At 40.7% G+C, this 27390-nt stretch overlaps 1 protein-coding gene across 3 annotated transcripts in view; it reads left to right on the top strand.

The window, feature by feature from the left end:
* The window catches only part of CAMK1D (calcium/calmodulin dependent protein kinase ID), a 408286-nt gene that overhangs the window by 227281 nt on the left and 153615 nt on the right, over window positions 1-27390 (top strand). For all 3 annotated transcript variants that reach the window (XM_087420821.1, XM_004425363.3, XM_087420822.1), the window contains exon 3: window positions 21477-21551. In XM_087420821.1, coding sequence (XP_087276947.1) covers window positions 21477-21551 — 75 coding nt within the window. The remainder of the gene's footprint in view (window positions 1-21476; window positions 21552-27390) is intronic.

Here is a 27390-nt window from a genome sequence, read left to right as displayed (position 1 = left end):
TAGATCTACTGGAAAAATGGATGATTTCTGATTGCACTGGTACCTCAAACTCTGTGACTTTAATGAGAGGAAAAAAACCTGTAATATAATGTTCTGCGAAACTCTCCTTTTGGGTGATAGAAACCAACAGATGTCCTTATTATTATTCCACAGAACAGCTCCTTCCTCTCATCGAGAAGAATCTGTGTTCCTAGATCCAGCAATTTCTACTCCTAGAAGACTCTTTTCATTTGCTTTCCTCGTGAGAATGTGCCTCCCAATTTTGGATTTTGTTTACTGTCAGCTTGCCTTACCCCCATTCAATTGGGCAACGCTGTGTCTGAGTTTTAGGTTTTGGCAGCAAGGGTGATGGAAAGTAAAAGGATTTTAGAATCAGAAAAACCTAGCTCCATGGTATTTGGCAAGTTAATGAGCTACTTGGTTCCCAGGTCCCCTCACAGTAGGAATAGGAATTGTGCTGTCTGTCTCACAGGTGGCCCTTTATAAGTTAGCACAGAGCTTTCCACATCGTAGGTTCTCAGTAAATGTATGTTGTATCAATGGCATTGAGCCTCCTTTGAGGATCTTATTATTTGCAAGCCTGTTGGACAAATCAGAAGCAAGTGGTACTTTATCTTCTCTGTGGAAACCATGAGGATATGAGAAATAGATAAACAGATGAAAAAATATCCTTTTGTGAGATAAAGTGAGGCTATTTGCGTCTCCCTGTCATTGGTAAAAGGAACATTTGCGCATTTTTTACACATTCTCAGAGAATATTCCCAACCAAAGCTTTCCCATGTGCTCTGTGTGTGTGTGTGTGTGTGTGTGTGTGTGTGTGTGTGAGTTTGCTGGGGATGGTCTCTCGCAGTCTTCACTCCAGTGCTCTACAAAACGATTGTTTTTTTGGCGTATGGTGACATGAAAAACATTGAGAATCTCTGCTCTAAACTGCATATTCTAGGTAAATTCTTTCTTTCAAATTGATTTTAAAGAATTCATCAGTCATCATAGATATCCTTTGGCTTAAAATATGGTTTTGATAAACTATTTTGACTCAAAAAAAAGTAAATATTTAAATAATAGAAACATTTAAATCTATGACCATAAAGAATAAGTTGATCCTGGATAGATTCTCAGACATATGACTGAAGACGTGAGTTGAGAACACCTTAAGAAAAGGAAGCAGGAATCACTTGGAGCAAATTTTGACATGGATGAAATCTCGTGTGCTCCAAGATGCTGTACCTATCTATCACAGTGTGTTGTAATTAATGCTGGCTTGGGCCGGCCCCGTGGCTTAGCGGTTAAGTGCGCGCGCTCCGCTACTGGCGGCCCGGGTTCGGATCCCCGGTGCGCACCGACGCACCGCTTCTCCAGCCATGTTGAGGCCGCATCCCACATAACAGCAACTAGAAGGGTGTGCAACTATGACATACAACTATCTACTGGTGCTTTGGGGAAGAAAAAAAGGAGGAGGATTGGCAATAGATGTTAGCTCAGAGCCAGTCTTCCTCAGCAAAAAGAGGAGGATTAGCATGGATGTTAGCTCAGGGCTGATCTTCCTCACAAAAAAAAAAAAAAAATGCTGGCTCATTGATGGGTTGGACTGTGATTTCCTTGAGGCCAGAGCTGAGAGTCATGGCCCAGCACTTACAGGGCCTGGCATATAATAAGTGTCCCATAAATGATTGTTGAATGACTTAATGAATATCCTTGTAGAAGAGATGGAAAAATGTGAACTATATAATACCACACTTAACTGGATAGATGATTGGTTGAGCAGCCACACCCAAAGGCTGTTGATCAGTGGACAGTATAAACCTGAAAGGAAATTTCTAGAAATTTTCCCCAGGGCTGGCTCAGAACATATTCTTTCTAATATTGAAAAAAAAATACCTTGGATGAAAACATGGAAGGCATGCTTATTAAATTTACATATGGCCAGAAGCTAGATTCAAAAATAATTCTAGCAATAATAAATGACACAATAAATTAAATTTACCCTGACACTGGTTTCTTTTTTTCCCATGTTTTTTATGCTTTTAATTTAATTTTACCACCCCCTCTTTTTAGTTTATTTTAGGGTTTCTAGCTATGATTGGATCTTGACAATATAGGAGAATACTGTATAGTCATTTCCAGTGGATGTAGGGGAATATATTGTGAAGAAAACTTAGGAGTTTTTCCTTGTGTATCTGAGGTAAAATATACAAAAAAAAGATGAGTCGAAAGTAGTCTTGGAAGAGTGAGTTACATAACTTTTTTTTTTTTTTCCCCAAATGACTATAAAAACTAGGGATAACTTATTTATTCTCCTGGCCAAACTACATACTCTTTTTAGGCAGTCTGTGAGAGCTAGCCTTCTTTGGGGTGTAAAAGTCCCACTTGGGCCTCTCACCCAACTGTCTATTCCACTAGAGCTACCTGAGTAACAGGATAGAATTATTTCTTTGAATTTTCCAACAAAAATAAAGCTCTCCTTTTCCATTAGTGTGAGTCAAAAAGTAAATAAAAACCTGAGGATTGGGCCAAGTGACTAAACCCTTGACACCAACATTCAGTTCCTTTCATGGTTGTGACAAATCAGATAACTCAACATCTTAATATGCCGTCAGATTTAATATTTCCTTACCCAGAGCCTTTGCCTCATCCCTGGAAACCTCCATGACATTTCTTTGCAGAAGCTGGCTTTTCTCTCCCTGGTTGTGTGCCTGCCTCATTGCTTAGCTTTCTTCATCTTTCCCTCAAGGGAGTTTCCTGAGGAGCTGCAGGGTTCCTAGCTCTTCTCCTGGGATTTCAGTAACCTTGAATGTGGAGGCTTCCCTCTGATTCTGTAGAGGCTCTAGGCCTTTTGTGCTAAATTATACATTTTCCTCACTGGCGGTGCAACCTTTGATTCATATCTTGTGTAACTCCACGGAGAAGTGACTTTCTACCTTATTTTTTCATCAGCCGTTACAAGTTGATATTAATTTCATGTTAATATTCCTATAAGGCTGCTTTCAAGGGATCTCTTCTTTATCTCTGAGGAAAGTGAAAGTATGTGTCAAATTGCTCACAGAGAAAATTTCATATGGTAGAATTAGATTTCGAATATGCGGAAATCCAAGTGGGATTTTTTGAAGGTTAGATAATCTTCACAAATGGTTTAAATCCATTCCTTTTCTTCTGCCAAGCTGTCGTTTTCCTGGCATCTGACCTTTACCATTTCTCTGAGATCTCTCAGAATCATTCCAAAGTCTGTATCCTCCTCGGTCTTCCTTGTTCTTTTCACATTTTAAAGTGATTGAATATTTTCATGAAATGTATGAGGAGCAGTTAACATTTTCCCACACTTTCTGTTTGACAGCAGCAATTATTTATTCCCTACTATTTTTAGTTAGGATTAATAATAATGACATACTCGACATTGAGCTAACACTATCATTTTCAAATTTATTTCTCAACCTAGATATGAAACATACCTCTATTTTTCTTGACACTTGTGGAACAACTTAGAAATATATGAACTTCCTCACTTGTTGGACCATCTGTATCAATTAGGATGCATCTGATTGTAAGCAACAGAAAACAAAGCTCAAATTAGCTTAAACGATAAAGGGGGTGAATTGGTTGATGTGTTTGATCCTTCAAAGATAAGGGTGGGCTTACATTTGGTTTGATTCAGTAAAACAATAATGAGATGAAAACCTTGGTTTCTGCCCATCTCTTAGCTCTGCTCTCCACAGCTTCATTCTATAGTTAGTTTCTTCTTGTGGTCACAAGATGGCTGCCAGCAACTTGTAGAACAACTGCTTCCTTGTTTAAGTCCTGAGCCAAATGCCCTAATCTTACTGCCAGGGGTAGAATTAACTTTCCCCACAGTACAAACTGTGTGTGAGTGACGTGGACCAAGTGAAAATCAAGAATTTACCAAAGGAAGGGGGTTGTATGGCCAGTGGGTGGCAACCTGGTATTCACCACACCATCTGAGTTTCTAAAAAATAACTTAGGAGCAGTTCATCTAAAAATGATGCCTATGATGTACCGTACCTAAGGAAATGTTAAAGTTAACCTGTCCATTTTCATAATGAGGCTGTCTGACTTTATTTAAATTATTTTCATACTACTTGAAGAATTTCTGTAATTTCTCATACATGCCTAGTTTTTTTTTAAAGTAATTAAAACATTGTAAATAGCTTCTGTTTGATATCTTCCACTAAAAAGAAAATACATTTCTATGAGAAGAATTACTTACTCTTTTTAAAAAAATTCTGTTAATTATTTTTATCCAGAAACTGGATAAAAACTTGAGTCTTGGGGCCAGCCCGGTGGTGTAGTGGTTAAGTTCGAGTGCTCTCGCTTTGGCAGCCTGGGGTTCGTGGGTTCGGATCCTAGATGTGAACCTGTGCACTGCTCATCAAGCCATGCTGTGGCAGCGTCCCATATACAAAGTGGGGGAAGATGGGCACGACTATTAGCTCAGGGCCAATCTTCCTCAGCAAAAAACAAAACAAAAACTTGAGTCTTAGTATGGGAGGTGATTTCTGAAGTAAAGCATTTGTGTAATTGACTTTAAAGGATTTTTTTTCCCTAGGATATTAGGATAGTAATTTCCCAAAATGTCGTGAGAATTTTTAATATTCTTTCATTTTAATAGTTCATAGCTTCTCTCTGTCTGATTTGTGTAGCTTTAAAGAACTATCTCTGACCACAATTGCAGATAAAGTAGAAATTTGAAAAAAAATCTCATTATGTAACTAATATTGTTATAGTATTACAGAAATAGTAAAACTTCTCTTTCTCTGGAAAAACTTGCTTATCTTAAAGAAATATGGAGAAACACACCCATACTTTCATTTCAAAGGCAGTTACTACAGTAGAAAGAAGTGAGCTTAGGAATGATAACAGTTGTGGGTTTGCATCCAAGATGTGCCACTCTTGGGCAGGTTGCCGAATCCTCTAGAATCTCAGCTTCCTTCCAGTAAAATAAGGATAATCGGTCCCTCCCCTAGAGTTTTCAGTGGTTCCAGTAAGATATTGAAATGAAGTATGATTAGCCCAGTGTCACACACAGAGAAAGCTCTAAGTAAATGGTAGTGATTACAAGAAATATGAAACTGAAAAGAAAAGAAATATCAATATCCAACTGAATTGTGGGAAATTATTCTGTTACTTTAAAACTTTAGAAATTCTCTGTCCTTTGTCTTGTTGGATTCTTGTACTTTAGAAACCCATAACAGTTTCCTTTCAAGTTTTCTGTATTGTATTTCAAGTTTTACAATACTTAGTAAAAAAGCTATCACTATAAAAATTTACATACTTATCTACATATATGAATAGATATGAAGAGGGAGAGAGACTGACTTCTGACTCTGGGCAAGAGGAGCCTCTGGTTCACTGAGTTCCATTCTGACCCCATGCTAGCCGTGTCCTTCTCTTGGGGTGAGGGGTCTGCAGAGTCAAGGACATGGGGCCAAGGAGATGCTCCCACCCAGTGCGTGTGCCCTCCATTTTGACCCTAGACATCCTCCCCATGCCACCGCCTTGAGAGGAGTCTGAGAATTCAAAATTCAAACCTGGTGGGAGGTAGGACATATTTTATTTAAGAGTTTGTTGTTTCCATTTATAACTTCATCTGTACAAAAGTGGTTTCTCCATAGCATATAAAGAAGTTGTATCCTGGGACATACTGTCGTCATAGCCAGTTGAAAGTTTGAGGTAGTCACCTAATTTTCCAATCTGTAAGCGGAGGGCTGGCTACAACATTGGTTCCCACGTTTGACTAATTATTAGAATTGCCAGAGACTTGAAAAATATATCTGATTCCCAGGTTCCACTGGCCTAGCAATGGTGATTTAGTAGGACTGGGTAAGAGCTGGAAGCGTGCATGGTTTAATATTACATGGCGGAGCTTGACCATCAGTCCGTTTTCACCACCACTCCACTAGACAGACTTTTGTGTCATTCTGTTTCCTTTATTTAATCTCCACCTCAGAGTCTTTCAAGTATAGCTGGAGATCAGGGACTAGTGTTCAGTGAGAGACACTTTATCTATTCAGTATCTCTTTTTTTTTTGTGAGGAAGATCAGCCCTGAGCTAACATCCGTGCTAATCCTCCTCTTTTCGCTGAGGAAGACCGGCTCTGAGCTAACATCTATTGCCAATCCTCCTCCTTTTTTTTTTTTTTTTTTTCTCCCTAAAGCCCGCAGATAGTTGTATGTCATAGTTGCACATCCTTCTAGTTGCTTTATGTGGGACGCGGTCTCAGCATGGCCGGAGAAGCGGTGCGTTGGTGCGCACCTGGGATTCGAACCCGGGCCACCAGTAGCGGAGCGCGCGCACTTAACTGCTAAGCCACGGGGCCGGCCCTATTCAGGATCTCTTAAGATCTCTGCTTTGCCAAGTCTGAGCACACGCTAATACAGAGGCAGCATGAGGTCCACTGTCTTGACTTTCATTCTGTGTTGTTATTAGGTACCAAGTTTGAATGACAGTTAGGAAGAAAAGAGAGAGCAGAGAGGTATGTCTCTGAAAGGAAAGAGAGGCTGGCCTGATAAATGGCTGAGGCTGTGTGCTAGGAGCCCATGGAACTTTAGGCAGGTTCCTGCATTATCAGAAATTCCATTGAGTAGCTGGCACTTTCTCTGTTCAAAGTGGGGTTAATGAAGGTGACAAGGTCTTTCCAATATGTACAGTGTATTTTCTGAAGTCAACACGAAATATTCAGTCAATGGCCTTCCAATTCTGGAGATGAAGGAAAACTCTGAAAGAACAAAACCTCAGATAATGACAGATACTGTTTTCTTTCTCACAATCCCCTTTTCCTTTAGAGGAAAAAACTATTGGTGAAAAGAGTCACGAACTTGACATTTTGCAGGATTCCAGTCTTTCCATCACTATCTATTCAGAGCTCCTGTGTTAGCCTCAATCTCCAAGGAAACCCAGACATTTACACTCCGGTCAAGTTGACTTCTTCTGCTTGTTCATGATGAAAGAGAAGAGTGCGTATGAACTTTCCACTTGGGAAATTAAAAGTGGAGTAAAGTGAAATTTCATGTTTAAAGTTATGCTATTAGGAGGAGAGAGAGGGTTAGGACTTCAGGTGCATTTATAAAGAACATCACGTTGCTTAATTTAAATATTCCTGCAGAACCAAACACTATGGTTACTTTTTTCAGAGCTGGACTTTTACACTTGCATATTGCTTCTTAGTTCCTTTAGCATAAAACCCACGCTGTTGAACTTGGCAACAGAGGCTTTCGTAAATATTCCTCAATCTGCCCTCATTGATTTGTCTCCCATGACCCCCATTCACCTGAGTATTCTAATGTCCCAGCACAACACACCTCATTCTTGTGTCTTTGTAAATACTGTTCTCTCTCTCTGGCTTGCTCTTTTCCTTGTCTTTCTGTGCCTGGCCAACTTGCTAACACCCAGAGTGCATGTCACCTCCCAGGATGCAGCCCTGCCAGAGAGCCCAGGCAGCGTACAACATGGGAGCAGGCTGTGCTTCCATAGCCCGTGTCTGGCTCCCTCGTAGAACCTTGGTCATATTATGATGTTTGTGTACACATCCGCCTTCCCACACTGGCCTGGGAGCCACTTGGTTTCAGGGACTGTGGTTTATTTATCTTCACGTCCCCACTGCTTGGCCTCGTGTCTGGCACTTGTAGGTACTCTCTCAATGATTTATGAAATTAGGTCTGAGTTTTATGCAAGCCCTCTGAAGATAACGTGCCATGATCCTCCTCCAAGGGCTCTCGTATGCAGTGAACTTGAGAAAGAGTGACATGACAGAAGAGGTCGTGCTTTTCCCTTCTCTTCCCCTTTGGCCCCCACCTCCTTCGGTCTGCAGTGCAGTTGGTGGCATTCTTGTGCAGCGTTCCACGGTGACATCTGATGGGCTGTCTTATTAAGCAGAGCTTCTGTGTGTTTATTCATCATCAAACCACGTTAGACCTCCAGATGCTAAGTCCACCACCAGCCCCGTCCCTCATCCCCCAAGAAAGAAGAGAGAGAGGAAAAAAAATGAGAGAGGAAAAGCCACCAGATGGTTCATCTAACTCCACATCCATACTGCAAGATCCTAGAACTGCCAGTCTTCGTTCCCACATTAGAATTTGCTTCCCCCAAGGCTCCTGAATTAACCAGCACACATCCACACAGAGGCTTCACTGCCTTCTGATTTTGCATCATGAGACTGGGAAATCGTCCTGACTCAGGGTTGTGCGTGCTTTTCTGGAGGCACCACGCTCTCCTCCCTCCTCTACCCAGGCCCTTATTCTTTCTGTTTCTTTACCCCTCAAATGTTCCCGGCGCCCTTTCCCTACGATAAATCATTCTGCCAGGTTCTCTGCCTGCAGAGTGTAGTACACAGTGCTGGCTGCCCACCAGCCTCTGGTGAGATAACAGCTCCAACACTGTGTACCCAGCACTGTGTGACTTTAGACTGGGTTGAAGGAGAGTGGTCTTCAAATTCTGTGTATGTATGTGTATGCACGTATGTGTGTGTGTATACGTACATGTATACGTGTACATGCATGTATATACATACACGTATACATGTACATGCATGTATATATGCACACAGTGTATATACACGTGTGTTCATGTTTGTATGTATGCATGTGCACACACATGTATGTTTGTATATATGCACATGCACATATGTGTATGTGTGCATGTATATACATACGCGCATATCTGTACACATGTATCTCTGTATGTGCATGTATATACATTTGTATAAATGCTTGCATATGCCCATGCATGTGTTTATATATGCATACATGTATGTATACACACAGGTGTGGGCACACACATGTTCTATACGTGTGTGCATGGGTATATATGCGTGCACCTGTGTTTATGTACATATGTGTCTGCATGTATGCGTGTGTGTGTGTATGTGTGTATATATGTAGCTCCTTACTCACCTACCTGTCTGTCTTGTTGCATTGTTGGCTTCTTCCTGATTTTAACATAACTTAAAAAAAAAACTTGAAAGAGTCCAGAGATTCAGGAAGAAGAAGCACATTAGCGTCTTCAGGACTAACTTTCTGAGGACAGGTCTTCCCTTTATATCTGAAAATATATTAATAATACTAGTCTTCTCTAAGTGGAGTAGGGAAGAAGGCTTTTTATTCCCTTCTGTATTATTTATTGCACTGGCTTCCTTTTTCCTTCCCTTTTTGCTGTTTTTTGTTTCCTTCTTCATTTTTTAGTAGCAAACCTTTTTAAAAAATAAATTCTTATATAGAACTCTAATACATAAACAGGTATGAAACATAGTGTTTTATCAGAGTGAACGTATAAGTTCAATTTTATAGCAAATTCCTATCAATGAGACCACAAGTGACCACACTGGTAGTCTCCACTTGTGTTCACACTTGGTATCTATTGCAGTTGGACCTGCACAGTTGTATTTCATGAGAGTTTCTAAAATATTTGTTGAGAACCTGGAGGATTTGAGGGAAACCAGATTGGAAAGCACTGGTCAAACATGACCTCAATGAAGTCTAGCCATTGGACTAATGTGCTCTGATGCTTGGAGGGAAAAATCTCTATGCCTTGCTCTGAAAAAGGCAGAGTCACCTAAAATGTACCCGGCGGCCTGCATATGTCCTCAGTCCTGCCAGCCCTCCGTGCTCTTTGGCTTGCAGTCTGTAGCCACCACCCGGGCACATCAGCCTTTCTCCAGCGACTGCCACCCCCCTCCCTGGCTACCCCGGTGTCATTGTCAGGGACAATCCCTGTGGCTGGATTTCTCCCATTCCTTTATCTCTCTTGGCACAACTGCTTTCCTAATTCCCTTTTAAATCCTGGAAGAGAAAACCAGGTGAACAGCACTACTCTTATTAGCTTCAATCCATTAATAGGCTCATTCCTGAGAACTTGTGCACAGCCCTGGAAGAACTCACCCTGGGAAGTTTCTTAAGAGTTGACATCCCCCAGGTTTTCATAATCTTTTATTAGCAGGACATAATAAAACTATAAAGTGAGAACTGCTTCAGCATTTAACACCCATCTACTATAAAACTGTGATCTGGAGAGGTGATGCGTGTACCGCACACCCCCTGTTAAAAAATCATCAACAAAGTGACACGTGTTCTTTCTAATCATGACCGTAATCTCAGTTACGAAGAAACTCGCTCTTGCTTTCTCAAGAAAGAATACAGAGTTGTCTTTTTTTTTTTTTTTTTTTTTTTGGTGAGGGAGAGTGGCCCCGAGCTAACAGCTGTTGCCAATCCTCTTCTTTTTGCTGAGGAAGATTGGCCCTGGGCTAGCATCTGTGCCCATCCTCCTCTACTTTATTCTTTGGACGCCGCCGCAGCATGGCTTGATAAGCGGTGTGTAGGTCCCTGCCCAGGATCCGAACCTGCAAACCCTGGGCCACCAAAGCAGAGCGTGCGAACTTAACCACTACACCACTAGGCCGGCCCCCAGGGTTGTCTTTATTACACACACTCATAAAGATTATCTCTGTGTTATTTAAATTATATATATTAGATATATATGTATATATATGAAGCACACAACCACCCACAAACACCCTCATGAATCCCCAACATGTAAGTGCTTGAAAAAACTGTTTTCTTCCACTTGAATGTGCCTGATTTTCTGAAGCCTGGGTCTGATCTGAACAGGCTATGTGATAGCATTAATTACTGATGTACAAAAGTTAAAGAAGGCTCAATTCGGCACTGTTATCCCTGAACATGGGCACTTTCCTAGAACAGCGAGGAACGTTCTACAGCACATGTTCAAGAAGGTGAACTGACGTTAGACAGTAGTTCAAAGCAGACTTCCCTCCTTCTCTGTTTTTCTTCTTCTTCTTTTTCACCCCATCTTTTTCTTTTACGATTTGCCATAACTCAATGGCTCCATGTTCCAGCAGATTGAGTGAGCTGCCCAGGACCATGCTCACCTCGTCCCAGAGGCTTCATTATCTCGAAGGAGCAGAGGCAGCAGCCCTGAGCCTCTTCTTTCCTTACCGGTGCTCCCGGGTCTCTGTGTCGACGTGAAGGCTATGCCAGTGCCAAGGCCACGTGGCTGAGCCTGCCATTCAGGGCGTCTGTTGGCTTGACATAGTCCTGGGTTCAGGTTGTGAAGTACAGGACCTCGCTGTGGTGTCAGCCCAGGTCTGGAAAGCACAGGGCTTTCGTGGGAGGAAAGAAAAGGGAAATAATGATACCCTTACCCAAGATTTCAGTGCCTTGTTTTTGGTCCCCTTTCACCTGTGCTCACATAAACACAAGTGTTTAGAGCTAGAAACCTCTAAGATGCTTCCAGAATTCAAGCCAATCTTCAGTGTGGGGCACGGAGTGTGTGTGATGAAGCTGCACGATGCAGCCCAGGCAGCTGGCACCTGGTTATATGTGATCCGCAGTATTTCATGTAGGCGTGGCTTCTTAATTCTCACTGTAATGATCTCCAGTGAACCTGGAACAAGCTTTCTGAGATTGCCCTTCTAAGGTACCAGTGGATGCTGTATTTACATATCATTGGAGCTGGGAAATCAAAGTTACAAGACTTCATCTCTGTTCCACGGCAGGGGAGCGCCTGGATGTTCTCCAGGACTCCAGGAATCTATTCCCTTGTTAAAAACATCCAGAGGAGGGTATATTATCCTTGACAAAAAATTACCCAAAAATCTGGACAAGGAAATGACAACATTCCCTTAAATGCATTATTGTTTCAAAGCCTTACTAAGAAATATTAGGAACTAATGTGACAGTTAACCCATTGAAATTTGTTAATTTTTCATACTCTTTTCTTGAGAGGACTAATGTGTTGGCTGTATAGTCTTGAACTTTTATCCTCAGGACAGCCTAAATCTTACCTTTAAAATCAGACCTGTTATGGGGGCTGGCCTGGTGGTGTAGTGGTTAAGTGCACAAGCTCTGCTTTGGTGGCCTGGAGGTTCATGGGTTTGGATCCCGGGTATGGACTTCCACACTGCTCATCAAGCCATGCTGTGGCAGCATCCCACATAGAAAAAATAGAGGAAGACTGGCACAGATGTTAGCTCAGTGACAAGCTTCTTCAAGCAAAAAGAGGAAGATTGGCAACAGGTGTTAGCTCAGGGCCAATCTTCCTCACCAAAAAAAGAACAAAGAAGAAAGAAAGAAAATCACATCTGTTATGACGTAAATGTATTTAGCTAAGATAAATTCAAAATGGACTTGAAAATGTGGAATTACCAGATCCCAAGAGTCTAAAAGTGAATTCTTTCTTAGCATCTATGGTTTCCAGTAACTCAGTAACTTACCAGTGGTTCTCAGACTTTCCATTTGAATCACTTGGGAGGTTTTTAAAAAATCCCAATGCCTAGGGCATATCCCAGACCAAATACATCATGATCTCTAAGGGTCGACCCAGGTATCAGGATGTTTTAAAACTCCTCAAGTATTTCTAACACATGGCCCATTTTGAGACCCACTGGTAACTTATGGGTGGTAACAGGAGTAGGAAAGAAATATAGAGAGTCAAATCTAACCTGTTCTGATTCAGGTAACCAGCTTTTTGAGTGTCTCTGGTCTGTAAGACTTTAGGAAGGCCAGAATGAACTGTTCATTCATTCATTCATTCATTCTTCCACAACAGTCATTGGATGTTTGATATGTGCCAAGCACTGGGTTTTTCGCACTGATTTGGACCGATCTTATTCCTCCCTTGGACTAGAGACAACCAGGCTTCAGCTGGATCTTCTGGAGCTGTTCTACACATGAGCAAATCACACGGGCATTTCTCTGTTGGTCCAGGGCGTTGTAGAGGCTGCCTACGGCAGAAGGAAAAGAAGGTCTTTTCCCCGTAAATGGCTTTCTGTTTCAAAATATCCTATTCCATCACTAACTGACAAACTTACCCATGCAGAAGAGGAGGCTGTTGAAGCGTGAGTTGTAATCCATGTTTCTGTGTAGCAAGCACTATTCTAGAGAATACTGGATGCTGGCTTAGAATCAAGCTTTGTGGGCCCTTATATACCCCGATACACGTTTCCTCATTATAATTTTTAGATTCCTCGATTGTTAGAGTGGGAAAGGACCTCGGAGAGTATCCTGTCTGACTGGTTAATTTCTAGATGTGGAATCTGAGACCCTGTCAAGTGATGTGACCAGCATGTGGTCACATAGAGACCAAGCCAGCCTGGTTGGCGCCCCTCCCATGGTATCACTACAGCCTCTAGCCCTGCCCCCTACCTACAGTGCTGGCCGGGCCCCCACCTTGTGTGCCCTGCATTGTACTGAGGATGCCTAAGATGCTGTTTTGAAAATATGGTCAGCTGAGCACAAAGGGTTTTTATTGTTGTTTGTTTGTTTTTATGGATTCAAAGCAAAATTCATTTCACAATGAGAGCGTATCGCACGTGGTGCTTAATCCTTACAAAAACAACGAAACTGTCTTGCTTGCTTGAGATGTGGTTGATTTAGGTACCAGCCTTTGCTCCTTGGTCTCCCATTGGTTACAGCGCCATCTGCTGGCAGCAATGAGAGATGATTTGAAGCTTTGAGTTTTGAATTCTGGTCGTTGCTGGGGTGGCCTATATTCTTAACAGACAAGATCTCTCTCTCTCTATGCAATATGATACATATATGTGTATATATAATATATTTTACCTTACACATGTATATATTGTATGTAGTTAGATAGATAATGAGACCACATATTTTAATGTTATTTAACAAATGAGGGAATCAAGTCAGAATTTAATGACTTGTTCAGAATCTTACAGTTACATGCATCAGAGCTGAGACCCAACCTAATCTCCTGATTGATTGCTTGAGTAGTAAAACTAGTCAGTGTGTATTTCTTTGTATCCAGCATTATGGATATATTTTGGTGAACCAAGTGTTAATGATTTTTATCAAGAACTTTTAAAAAATGCCTCTTAGTAAAAGTTTGGCGATACAACAGTCTAGCAACCTTTCTCTCCTTGGATTCAGTGAGATAATTAAGCCCTGATGCCCTGAGACATTCATCGCATATGCTGAATTAACCTTCTCTCTAAGGTTGCCATCCTTGGGAGAACTGAGAAAATAGTCATTTGAGTCATTTTTCTCTCTTCTGTGGTTCAGATGAAGAAATCTGGTTCAGAAAAACTGGAAGGTGAAAATCCCTTCCCACCCTAGCACACTATCTGAGGTAACTAGTTACCGGTTTGATATGTATTCTTCTGGCCTTTTTAATCTGTGTATGAAATCATTTGAATATGTACACATATATGCATACAAGCAGATACTTGAGATACAGTGCAGTATGTACAACAAGCTGATAAAAGAACTAGGTGGTCCAGAGGAGGGGGGATCCATCCTGCAAGAGGTAAGGAGCAGCAGAGTGTTCTCAGTGGAGATGATATAGAATGAGTCTTGGAGGCTGAGCAGTTTAGTAAGAAGATATGAGAGGAATGAGCACACCTATATGACCAGAAAAGGAGGTGTGCACAGGTGTACAACAGCTGTCTGGGTCCAGTAAAGTTTTGGCGTGGGGCAGCGGTGGAAGGTGAGATGCGATGGGCAGGTGAGGACCAAGCAACATGGGACCTTGTAAGTCGTGGTGCCATTGAAGGATTTCAAGCTAAGAAGTTTGATCAACTCTATATTTTGGAATGCTGGCTCAGGAGACAGCATGGAGAACGGTTAGGAAGAGAGCAAGACCAGAGGGAGGTAGGGAGAACAATTAAGTGCTTATAAACTGGGAGTGATCATCTATAAAATAGGAATAATAATGCCTACTTTATAGTTGCTGTGAGAATGAAATGAGATAACATCTGTGAATGAGCCTGTTAAGTTATAAAAAGGAAAGGTATTATTTGATACCATCTGGCAAATATTTCAACTCTGTCACTTTCCCTTGTGACTGACGGTATCCTATTTTCATTAGCGTTATTTCCCGTACTGCTTATAATGGGAGAAAAAAAAAATCTGACCCAGGAAAGAAGGAAATGATTTTATTTCAAAAAAATGATATAGCATTTACTTAAATGAGTGTTTACCAAGACATCACAAAATTCTTAATGTATTTTTGAGGGAATTTGCCATGCTGGAGACCCATAGCATCTTTTTTTGTGAATAAAATTTAAGTTTTCTGGGCCATTTAGAAAAAGAGAGTGGTGAGTGGTGAAAGACCTAGTCCTTTACGGTCTTTCCTTGAAAGGGGCTTGCTTTTGCCAGAATGAAGCCTTTCCCTGGCTGGACGGCTAACCCGGAAGTGCCTGAGAGAGGACAGGAAGCTGTTCTCTGGCTCATTGACGTAACTTCCGCCTTGTGTGCCTGCGGGGTGATCCGTTCCTGTGCCATCTTCACTCTGCCTTCTCTGTATGATCACTTTGTCTCCTGTCTGTTCCTTCTGATTAAATTTCTTTCCATCTCTTATCCTCCTGTGACCTCTTTAACCTGGGTAGATAAGTGACCATTCCCCAGGGACCATTTTGCAAAGAATGCCAAGGAAACGTGTTTTGTTGCCTTTTCCTTCTTCTGATAATTTTCATAATTGCTGCCACAGTTGTTACCAGATCATGATAGGATAAGAAAAAGTAAAACACGCTGAACTTTTCTTTTCTCTCCTCTTCTCATCTGTTTTTTTAACTTTCCTAATTTTACATGGATTTCAAAATTTGTGGATGCTTGGACCGTGGAGAATTAGACTGGAGAGAGAAATGCTGTCGCTGTCATTTCAAGGAAGCATGTGTATTCAACAGAATGTGCCTCCTTTGGGTCTGGATCTTCCCTCCAGCTTGGGGCTTTGGAATGGGGGCCTGCTGGTGCATTTGGCACTGATTTTTTTTTGCATGAATTAACCTTAAAATGTTTTCCTGGCTCTTTCTGGGGTTTTCTTGCTTGGCTGTCAGTTACCATGCAGGCAGGAGTCTGCATCAGTGCCCATATGCTGTTTTCCCGTTCAGCTTTTCTCTCTCTGTCTGCCTGGGCCCACTTACCTCTGTCCACCTCTTCTTTCATTATTGGGGATTATGGAGACTTTTGTGTAGATTGCCATATACCCTCTGGATATAGATGTATTGGCTAATGCTTACTTTGGGCCTGGTAGATGGTAAATGATTAAAATTAAGTGAGGTTCTTTTCATCACGTAAAGTTGCTTTTAGAGACGTTATTCCTTTGAATTATGCACATTCTAGAAAGGTTTGCCGTTTGGGGGTGAATATTCCTCGTGTATGAAGGTTCTTTTGGCCATGTTTTGGAAAGACTGAATGCTGCCCTTCAGGGATTTAGCTGTGCAAGCTATGCAGGGTTAGCTTAGGTTTCCATTTGCTTGTAACTGACATCCCCGCCTCTTTTCTCTGTCCCCTTGATTCTCCCTTTTGATGACACTAGCAGATCTGGGCTGATGAAAGACTCTTCCTAATTATAGTTTCTGGACTCCTGACTATTCCTTCTGCTTCCGAATACCTGTTCCTCTGGTTCGCTTTGACCCACTGGGATTTCATCTCTCAGGATGTTTACAACCAAGAATCTTGAGACCTTCCACTAGATTTCAGGATAGTTTAGCAAATCTCTCTACCTCTGGAAGTAGATATTATATTGTTATGAAATTTAATACCTTAACTTTAGGTGTTATAATTTTATACAAATAACTCAATTATTTAAGCTCTTCGATATTCTCCTTATAACTTAGTTAATATGAAGTTATAGCATAAGTGGTAGAACATGGGTTTGGGAGATAGAACCTCAACAATTCCAGTGATGAGTTGTATGACCTTGGAATACTTACTTAACCTCTTGAAGTATTAGTTTTCCTCTTTTAAAAATGAGGAGAATAAGACCTACTCCATAGGATTATTGCATTAAATGAAATAATTAAAAATACTTAGTACTGTGTTGACACATAGTTAACACTCAATAAATGATATATATAAAACAGCCTTGTAAGTAGGGCCTAAAGAAAGTTATAAAATTAGTTCATCACTAGATTTAGATGTGTTACATCCCAGGGGACTGAGGAAATTGCACTTATCACAAAGAGTCAGAGTTGAAATGTTTGCGAAAACAATGTAAGAGATGTTGGCCAATTTTCCAAACATAAAAAAAAGATAGAATATGAGCTATATGACTGGGAAGTTTGTCTTCAATGCACAGAAAAATTCTGGAAGAGTAAATTAAGCAGATGGTTTGTGATCATTTAGTAAAGACTGTAGTGGTTGCTAGGAGCCACCATGGGTTTACTAAGAACGAATCTTCCCAAACATCCATTTCCCTTTTAAAAGGTATTATGTGGCGTGTAAAACTGAGGAATGCCATTTCAGCAAAGAATCTAATTGTCTGCTTATGGCTAGGATGGTAAAATACGGGCTAGATGATAGTACTGCTGGGTTTGCAACTTGACAGCAATTGAAGCCAGCTGGTTAATGTCATGGTTATGTTGATGGGGGTCTCTGGTGGAATACCAGGGAGCTCTGACATATATCCTTCTCAGTTAAGACTTTAAGTAGGAATTTCAGTGAAGACATACGGGATGGTTGTGTACCAACCAAATATGCAGATGGCCCTAAGTTGAGAGGGATAGTAAATATAATAGACAAGAGAATAAAAATTCAGAATATTCCTGATCATCAGAAGCATTGCATGGAACCCAAAAAGATTGAATTTAATGAAGCTAAAGGTGAAGACTTTAAGCTCAAAAGATCAAGACTGAGTAAGAAAGGAGATCTTATTTGATAGAAGTTCAGGTAAAAATAATCTGGTCATTTAATTGACCCTAAGCTTAATATTCTTCTGTTCGTTCATTCATTCAACAAATATGTATTGAAAGTATTACCTGCTGTGCACTTTTCTTGGCACTGGGGAGACAGTGGTGAACAAAATAGTCAAAAAATCCCTACCTCCTTGGAACTTATATTTCTTATATGCCAACACTTGTGTAGCTGCTTAAAAAAAAAAAACGAACCTCTTGTTACGCTTTATTTGCAAAAGTGTAATATCCAGCTCATGACGGTTAAGAGTTTTACTCTAGTATTTAATACCCTATTTGTGATGCTGTATTTTACCCTGGGATCATTACTTTCAGTTCTGAATACCACAGTCTGGACAAACAGGAGTGACAATAATATGATGAGAAGAAAATAAACCCTGTTATAGGAGGATTGGTTGACAATCAGAAGATAAGACCAAGTGGAGACTTATCTCTCAAATATTTGCGGGATATATAAGAAGAAGGGGTAAGCATGCTCTCTGTTGCTCCCAGGAGTCACTGCTCGTTACGAGGAGGCTGATTTCTGGTAAATATAAGAAAGGCTGCCTGGGAAGTATCCTAGCTGCAGCCAGATACCCACCTGTGTGAACTCCCCAAAGGCTGAGATATCTCCCTTGTGATTCCTAGTGCTGGGTCTGGTATGTGGTGGGCGCCCAGAGATGTGTGCATGGGTACTCACGTGGCATTTTGTGAAGATAATCTAGGTACTAAAATAATGTTAAAATTTTAACTTCAATTTTTGTATATCTAAAGAATCTGAGGGTGGAATGAAGTACCTGAGAACAGATGTGGGAGGCCAGAATATTTTCTTCCATGACGTTCTAACGTTTACAAGTTAATTAAACCACTTTTCTTAGAACACATTTAAGAGGCCATTTTAGGATTCCTTTGAAATTTCTAAAGTATGCTTATTCAAACATTACCCATCCCAGCTCGACCGCCATCATTTTCTTGAGGCCTTAGCCCTAACTCGGACCCATACGAGGCCTTGCCTTCTCTGAACTTAACGCCACTTCTAGAGTTTAGCATTTAATTCTTTCCTAATTGCTTCAGGGGTCTCTCCATCAAGGTGATAAGCGTTTTGAGGGCAAAATCTTATTTTATATTTTTCTTGTATTCTCCCAGACCAGACACATGGCAGAAACTCAGTAAATGACAATTGCTTGATTGCTTAATTCATTAGTTAAGAGGAATAGTCAGTAGAAGTCTCATTCCAGCCACTGTGAGAACTCATGTGAGACATGGCAGGTTAAGTAGACTTTAATTTCTCTCTCCCTTGCATCCAAAGAAGGGATTATATTCTTAACTTATTAGAGCCTCCTACTTTGGCTGGGCAAGTGCTTTGCGCATAGTTGATTCTTTGTATACAATTGAATCTCTGTTAATGGCTGTCCTCCAGGCCTCAAACAGCCTTCTTGGCTCAACCTTGGAGGGCAGCTAGGGCTGCAGGTACAACTCTCTAAGCCCAGTTTAGAGGCTCATTGACTGTGATTCACATCACTAGGGTGGCCAGATTTAGCACATGAAAATGCAGAGTGCCCAGTCACATGTGACTTTCAGATAAACAGCAATGCAATATTTGGGACATACTTATACTAAAAAAGTATTCATTGTTTATCTAGAATTAAACACAACGGGGTGCCCTGCATTTTATCTGGCAATTCTACCTATAAACCCCATTCCTTTCATTTTCCCATCAATCTAAGCTTTAATTAACCCCCAAATTAACATGACTGAAAGAAAATATTTGTGCCCATGTAATAGATTCCAATGGAAAACTTCTAAAAATTGAAAAAAAAGAAAATCCATACCCTGTATACTTTTTGTGGTCATATTCTTTCAAGTATATACAATAATGATAATTCCACAAAGGTCTAGAATCTTGGCAGTTCCAAATTAATCTCTCTTGGTTTCCTTGGTTGCATATTTACTTGGTTCGCTGATATTCTGCTCAGATATCACAGTAACCACTGCTAACAAATAAATAATTAGGCTCTGTGCGTTGAAATCGGGTGAAATGTGAATTTAATGTAATCTATCATCTCAGCTCCTACAAGTCAACTGCAGTGACTAATAAGAGCTGAGAAATCAAAGCAAACATTACCACTCTGAGAAACTGTTTTGATCTCTTTCATCTGCTCAGAGGGAAGATATATCCACCATATAAACTTCTTTTTGAGGGGAAGACATTTCACACTTAGGGAAATTGCCTCCATTTTCCCTAACTAAATAATGACTCGTGCTGTTTAATAGCAACACCTTTTAAATATCATTCAGTCATTCAGCAGGCATTTATCAAGCAGATCGATGCTAGGTTAGGGGGGAAACAATGAGCATGATGTAGTCCCTGCTTTCAAGGGTTTACAGGAATCTGCACGTTAAATGCTTGCTTTTAGGTGGTTCAGCTGTCATTTCAGTGAAAAGCTTGTGGTAAGAGCTAATTAGTTCATAGAGTAATGAAATAGTTCTCCTCTCAAATGCTTTAAATAAATATCAAGCCTTACATTCTGAGCAGGTGCGACTCTTAATGAGGAGTTCTAGGGGCTAGCGTTAAGCTGTTTCCTTCTCCCTAGGTTCTGTTAGGACTTTGCTGCTCAGAGTGTGGTCCACAGACCAGGAGCATCAGCATCTTCTGGGAGCTTGTGAGAAATGGAGACTCTCTGGCCCTGCCCTGGACCCACTGCATCAGAATGTGCAGTGCAATCAGAATCCCAGGTGATTCGTGTACCCACTGAAGTTTGAGAAGCACTGGTCTGTTACAGAATTTCTCCGGCTCTGCTTTGTGCATACAGATCATCTGAGGATCTTATTAAAACAGATTTCTGGGCCTTGCCCTCAGGGATTCTGATTCTGTCTGACCAGGGTAGTGCCTGACAATTTGCATTTCTTTTTTTTTTCTTTGGTGAGGAAGATTGGCTGTGAGCTAACATCTGTTGCCAACCTTCCTCTTTTTGGTGAAGAAGATTCGTCCTGAGCTAACGTCTGTGCCCATCTTCCTCTATTTTTTGTATGTGGGATGCTGCCACAGCATGGCTTGATGAGCGGTGCATAGGTCCGTGCCCGAAATCAGAACCTGCAAACCCTGGGCCACCAAAGCGGATGGCGTGAACTTAACCACTACACCACTGGGCCGGCCTAGAATTTGCATTTCTAACAAGCTCCCGGGAAATGCTGGTGCTGGCTGTTTGGGAACCACACTTTGAGTGGCATCAGTCTAGTCCGCTTGGGGTACTGAATTGACTTTGGGGGGTGGTGGTGACTAGAACCCCAATGAGGGGGTTAGTCTGATTTTCCTTTGCTTACACTGGAGTCATGAACGTGATAATGAAGCCGTTGCTTGGAACATCTAGCCTGTTACAGGAGTGGATTTGCACACAATGAACTGTTCAGGCCAGTCTGTGATGGCCATTGTGAGTCTACAGAAGAGGGAGCAATTAAATTCCCCATGGGGGCTCAGCCATTTGAGTTTGGCCCTGAAAGACAATAGGATTTTTAGTTTTGGCCCATTCCTGGGATTCACATGAATATATGCAAGGAGGCTGGGATATACATGAAGCGACAACAGTTAATCCAGTATTGCTACATTGTGGAGTATAGAGCCTCAGGAATAAAGGGGAGCAGAGAGTAGGGGAAATGGGTCTGGGGAAAAGTTTGGGGACAAGATTGGGAAGAGTCTTAAATGTCACGTTAAGGAGTTTGGCTTCTGTCTTGGAACTTTTTTGCTATAATGATGTTTTTAAAGTTTTTAAAAGTTGTCATGTCTAATTGTACTTACTATTCTGTGTGTGCTTTTTTTTTCTTTTAGGATTAAGCATGAAAACATTGTTGCCCTGGAAGACATTTATGAAAGCCCAAATCACCTGTACTTGGTCATGCAGCTGTAAGTACCATGTTTAATTGATGAGTGCAGACCAGGGGATGCAAACTCAAATGCCTAAAGGGCCAGGTGGGCCAAGTGAGACATAGAGAGTGGTGAGAACTGTGGAACATTGGAGAAGCATGGATCCATCTAGAAACAGTGGAGCAAACACAGGAGTCAGCAGGCCTCGCTTGGTCTAGTCTGCAGCTGCCGGGCCAGACTAAAAATCTAGAGCCCTCACCATGGGATCCTATTCTGCTGTTGCCTGGTGCCTCTATTCAGGATGTCTCTTTTGCTTTTAAATATGCAAGGTCCAAATGTGGCTTCCTGAAAACACTTCAGCGGGCCCACTGCGAAGTACACTCTGCTCTTGTCTCTAGGAGAAACTCCCACCCTTGTCTTCCTTTCGAGGGAGGCTGGGGGAGGGCAGCAGATGGTCGCTGTGTGTTCTGTCCTTCCCCTTCTACTCTTCTGCTGGCAAATAAGTAAATGCGCATGTGACCCAACTGGAATTCACACCAGACATCAGAAAAGAATAATTGGACATTACCATGACATTACCACCCCCATTAGATTATTTCTGCCTTCCAGTAACTCTGGAGATTACCAGAAGATGGAATAAATGAGAAAGCTGAATATCCAGCTGGAACTTTCCTTGAATGTGTGTTTTTTTCGATGTAAGATGAAATTAGCCTCCCCACAAATGATTCACTCTAAGTAACGTAATTCCTAGGAGTAGCCTGGGACTAAATTTCTTATAATTAAGTGATGGAAACTGCGTAAGAGTGTGTCGGGAGAGAGGGAGAATCTCCCTCTGCCCTTTTCCTTAAGGTTCTTATGGCTGGCCAAATAATCAACAAGACAGGTTAGCAGGAGAAAATATTACCAAGTTTAATAACATGTATACATGGGAGAAACTCAGAAATGAGCAACTCGTCCTTCTGTCTAAGCTGCCCGCTTAAGTATTGTAGCTAAAGGCAAGGAAGGTGTTGGGGGTGGGTAGTGGTCTGGGACCTCAGAGGGCAAGAAGACAACTCACATGGAGATAGAAATGCAAATGTTTGCCTGACACTTCTTCTCAGGGTCATCTATAGAGAATGTGGTCAGGGAGAGAGAGAGTTTTTGATAAAAGGGGCTTGGTGCCTTTCCTATTGTAACCTCTATCCTACGTTATCTTTACAGCCATCATGATAATAACTCTTTCCTGAAACAGATCTTTTGTTTTAAATTCTTTAGGCAGTTTGGGAGGGGAAACTCAAATATTCTTCCTGAGTTCTCTGAGTCCTTATTGTCTTCAACTCAAAATAATCCGCATACCAGAGTGGTGCCTCCTGGGGTAGCTTGCCCTAAGCACCATCAAGTGTTACGCTTTAACCATGACTTGGGTTAAATAAATTCTGGAACGCCATATTATTGAGCTTAATGACCAAAGAGGATTTTTGTTGAAGGTCAAAATATATACTTAAATTTCATTATTTATTAATGATTTTCAGATTTCGGATTGCCAAAGGTATTTAGAACAATTGAGGGTTAGGCTAGCAATTTAATTTTCATCTATTCTCTTTTTCCTTATGAATGTTTAAACAACACATTAACTTGGGATCATTTTTAGGATGCAAATAAGTGTTCATCAATGCGCTTATTTAATCTTTCCTTATCTTTAAAATCTTTTTAGTAGGTTATGACATTTCTATACAAACGTTTTTAAAAGTTTCCAAACTGGAAGCATGTGAATGATTTTTCTCTGGCGAATGACATCCTACGTGGTGACTAGCAGATGGACATATTTGTGTGTTATTATCAGCCATGAGACTGGCAGTTTCAGCAGTTTCTGACTGCTGGTTCCCAGTTACCTAAGTGCAGCCTTTCCTAGCTCCTTGCGATTCCATTTGTTTTGTAATTTATCACAGTTCCGGTTCTTCCTAGAGAGTGTAGCTCTCCCCAAAAATGAAATACTCCCTAGGAGCTCACGTGCCTTTGTTGGAGGTAGCATTTGCCCTTAAAGAACCAGGTGAACCGCTTTCCCACCAAATATTGACTGCCCAATAGGAAGAATGGGACATTTGGGTGACAAGAAAAAGCCCCACAAACATGTTGGTCGTGTATTTAAATGTGTGCATTTTTTTTATTGGTGATGCAGAAAAAAATACTAATACTTGAATCCAAAGCTGTATGTACTCACTTGCTTAAGTTCTCTGTTCGTGGAACCATAACTCAAGAAATCAGTTAAAAGTACCCCAAATATGTACATCTCAGCTCAGCCTCTTACTAGCTAGGTGAATTTGGGCAAAGCACTGGGCCTCTCTCAGTATCAGTTTCCTTAATGGGAAAAAGTGGGGCTGTTAATAATATTTACATTAGAGGGCTGTAATGAGTATTGAATGAGAAAAATGTGTGGGAAATGGTCTGTGATAAATAGTAGGGCCTCAGTACAGACTGTTTTCTTTATGGACATTTATATCATTTCCTCAGTATGTCTCTGCAGATGGTCTTTCATTTTGTGAGATAGAGTTCAAGTAGATTTAAATTGTACCTGTCTAAGCAACTTGATTGTGTACTTACCTGCAGAAGTTTATGTAAAGGTCAGCTGGCACGAGAACATAAAAGTGTCTGGAACGCATCGAACCTCAGAACAAAGTTTGGAAGTTGTGGTCTGCACAGCTGTCCCCACTCTCTCACTGAGGTTTTGTATCACAGATTTCTCCTCTATTTTGCAATTTTCCCAAAACCTCCTTAATATGGACCACACTCATTCAGAATTTATATTAATTCAGAGAGGAGTTGGGCTGGAATTAACCTTTAGGGGGCACTGTATGAGGTCCGTCGGGCACGTTAATCACAAAATCCAGCTCTAGAGGTGATGAATGTTTCAGGTACCTAAGGAAAAGACTATTTACCTGCACCATTAATCAATTTAGAAACACTATTTACAAAAATATTAGATATGCTAATTACAAACTGTTAACTTGTACAAATTCCTTTTTTATTGGCTCATTATTTTTTTTTAATTTTTTTTTTTGGTGAAGAAGATTAGCCCTGAGCTAACATCTGTGCCAATCTTCCTCCATTTTGTATGTGGGTCGCTGCCACAGCATGGCTTGCTGAGTGGTGTGTATGTCCACCCCCGGGATCCGAACCTGCGAACCCTGGGCCGCCGAAGCAGAGCATGCAAACTTTACCACTATGCCGCTGGGCTGGCCCCTCTCATTACTTTTTTAAAATCAACTTTACTGAGGTTTAATTTATAGACAATTAACTGCACTCATTTAAATGGTGATGAATGTGAGAGAATCCTACCCATGAGACCACCACCACAATCAAGAACAGAAAATGTCCATCACCCCAAGAGATCCCTTTTGGCCTCTTGAAGTCCTCCCTCCCTCACCCCTGACCTCAGGCAACCAGTGGTCCACTTGCACTCAGTAGAGATTATTTTACATTTTCTAAAATATTATATAAATGGAATTATATGGTGTGTGCACTTTTGTGTCTGGCTTATTTCAGTCATCATAATTATTGACGTTGATCCATGTAGTAGATGGATCATTAGTCCGTTCCTCCTTATTGCCGAGCGCCGTTTCATTGTTATGGGTATTCCATATTTGATCCACTTACCTGTTGATGGGCATTTGGGTTGTTTCCAGCTTGGGAGCTATTATGAATAAAGCTATGCGAACATTCACATACAAACCTTTGTGCGGATGTCTACTTGAGTGAGGACCTAGAAGTAGGATGAGTGGGCCATGTGGTAGGTGTTATGTTGAACTTTTTAGGAAACTGTTAGATGGTTTTCCAAAGTGGTTCTACCATGTTACATTTTCGCCAGCAGTCTATGTAAGTTCCTGTTCTCTACATTTTTGCTAGCCGTCGATGCTTTCAGTCTTTTCAGTTTTAGCCATTTCAATGGGTGTGTATCAGTACCTCATAGTGGTTTTAATTTGCATTTCTCTGATGATTAATCATGTCAGTCATCTTTTTATGTCCTGATAGGCCATTTGTATATCTTCTTTGGTAAAATGTCTGATCAGATTTTTTGCTCAATTTTTATTGGATTGTTTATCATCATATTATCAGGTTAGAAGTGTTCTTTATATAGTCTATCCTTTGTCAGATATATGTAATATGGATATTTCCTCCCTTTCTGTAGCTTGATTTTTTGCTTTCTTAGTATGCCCTTTTAAAAAACAGCTTTATTGAGATACAATTCACATACCATACAATTTACCCATTTAAAATGTACAGTTCAGTGGTTTTTATTTGTTAGTCACAGGGTTGTACAATCATCATACAATCTAATTTTAGAACATTTTTGTCCCGCTAAAAGAAACCCTACACTCATTAGCAGTCACTCTCAATTCTTCCCTCCCCCAGCCCCTGGCAGCCACTTACTCTCTTGTCTCTGTGGATTTGCCTATTCCAGACATTTCATATAAGTGGACTCATACAATATGTGGTCTTTTGTGACTGGCTTCTTTCACTTAGCTTAGTGTTTTCAAGGCTTATCCACGTTGGAGCATACATATATCAGTGCTTTGTTCCTCTTTGTTGCCAAATAATATTCCATTATATGAATCACATTTTGTTTATCCATTCTTCAGTTGATGGGCATTTAGGGTGTTTCTACTTTTTGGTCTCCAACACTTTTTTATCTGTCTTTTTGTTGACAGCCTTCCTTGTGGATATGAAGTGGTATCTCGCTGTGGTTTGATTTGCATTTTCTTGGTGACTGATGATGTTGAGCATCTTTTCATGTGCTTCGTGGCCACTTGTATATCTTCTTTGGAGAAATATCTATCCAAATATGTTATCCATTTTAAAATTGGGATATTTGTCTTTTATTTTGAGCTGTAAGACTTCTTTATATATTTTATATCCAAGTCCCTTATCAGACACATGATTTGCAGTTATTTTATCCTAGTCTGTGGGTTGTCTTTTCACTTTCTTGGTGATATCGTTTACAGCACCAAAGTTTTTAGTGTTGATGTAGTCTGTTTTTTCTTTTGTTGCTTATGCTCTTGGTGTCATATCTAAGAAACCATGACCTAATTCTTAATCATACCCTTTGAATAGGAAATGTTTGAATGGTGATAAAGTTCAGTTTATCAGTTTGTTTTCATTTATGGTTTGTTCTTTTTGTGTCCTATATGAGAAGTCTTTGCCTACCCCACATTTGCAAAAGTTTTTTTCTTCTAGAATTTTTATAGTTTTATCATTTAGGTCTATTTCAAGATAATTTCAAATTAATTTTTATGTATGGTGTGAGGTAAGGACAATATTCCTTTTTTTTTTTTAATAGGGATATCCAATTTTCAGCACCATTTGTTGAGAAGATTTTTCTTTTCCCAATTAATTGCCTTGGCACCTTTGTCAAAAATCAATTGACCCTATATGGCTGGATTAGCTTCTGGACTCATTATTCTATTGCTTTACTCTATATGTCTGTCCTTGGTTAATACCACACTGTCTTGTTTACTGTAGCTTTCTAGTAAGTCTTGAAATCAGAAAGTATAAGTCCTCTAACTTTGTTAGTCTTTTCTTAAAATTGCTTTGGCTATTCTAGATTGTGTTTTCATATAAATTTTAGAATCATCTTTTTTTTTTTTTTCCCAAAAATGCATGTGGGAATTTTGTTTGGGATTGCATTTAATCTGTATGTCAATTTGGAAACAATTGACAACTGAAAAGAATTGAGCCAGGCCTGCCCAGGGGTGTAGCAGTTATGTTTGCACACTGCTTCAGCAGCCCGGGGTTCTCAGGTTCAGATCCTGGGTGTGGACCAACGCACCGCTTATCAAGCCACGCTGTGGCGGTGTCCCATATAGAGTAGAGGAAGATGGGTGCAGATGTTAGCCCAGGTCCA

The sequence above is a fragment of the Ceratotherium simum genome, chromosome 32, assembly GCF_057802395.1.
Source record: "Ceratotherium simum simum isolate JZ-2026a chromosome 32, ASM5780239v1, whole genome shotgun sequence".
Classification (NCBI taxonomy): domain Eukaryota; kingdom Metazoa; phylum Chordata; class Mammalia; order Perissodactyla; family Rhinocerotidae; genus Ceratotherium; species Ceratotherium simum.
Note: the sequence above shows the minus strand (reverse complement) of the source record. Positions and strands in the feature narration are given on the sequence as shown.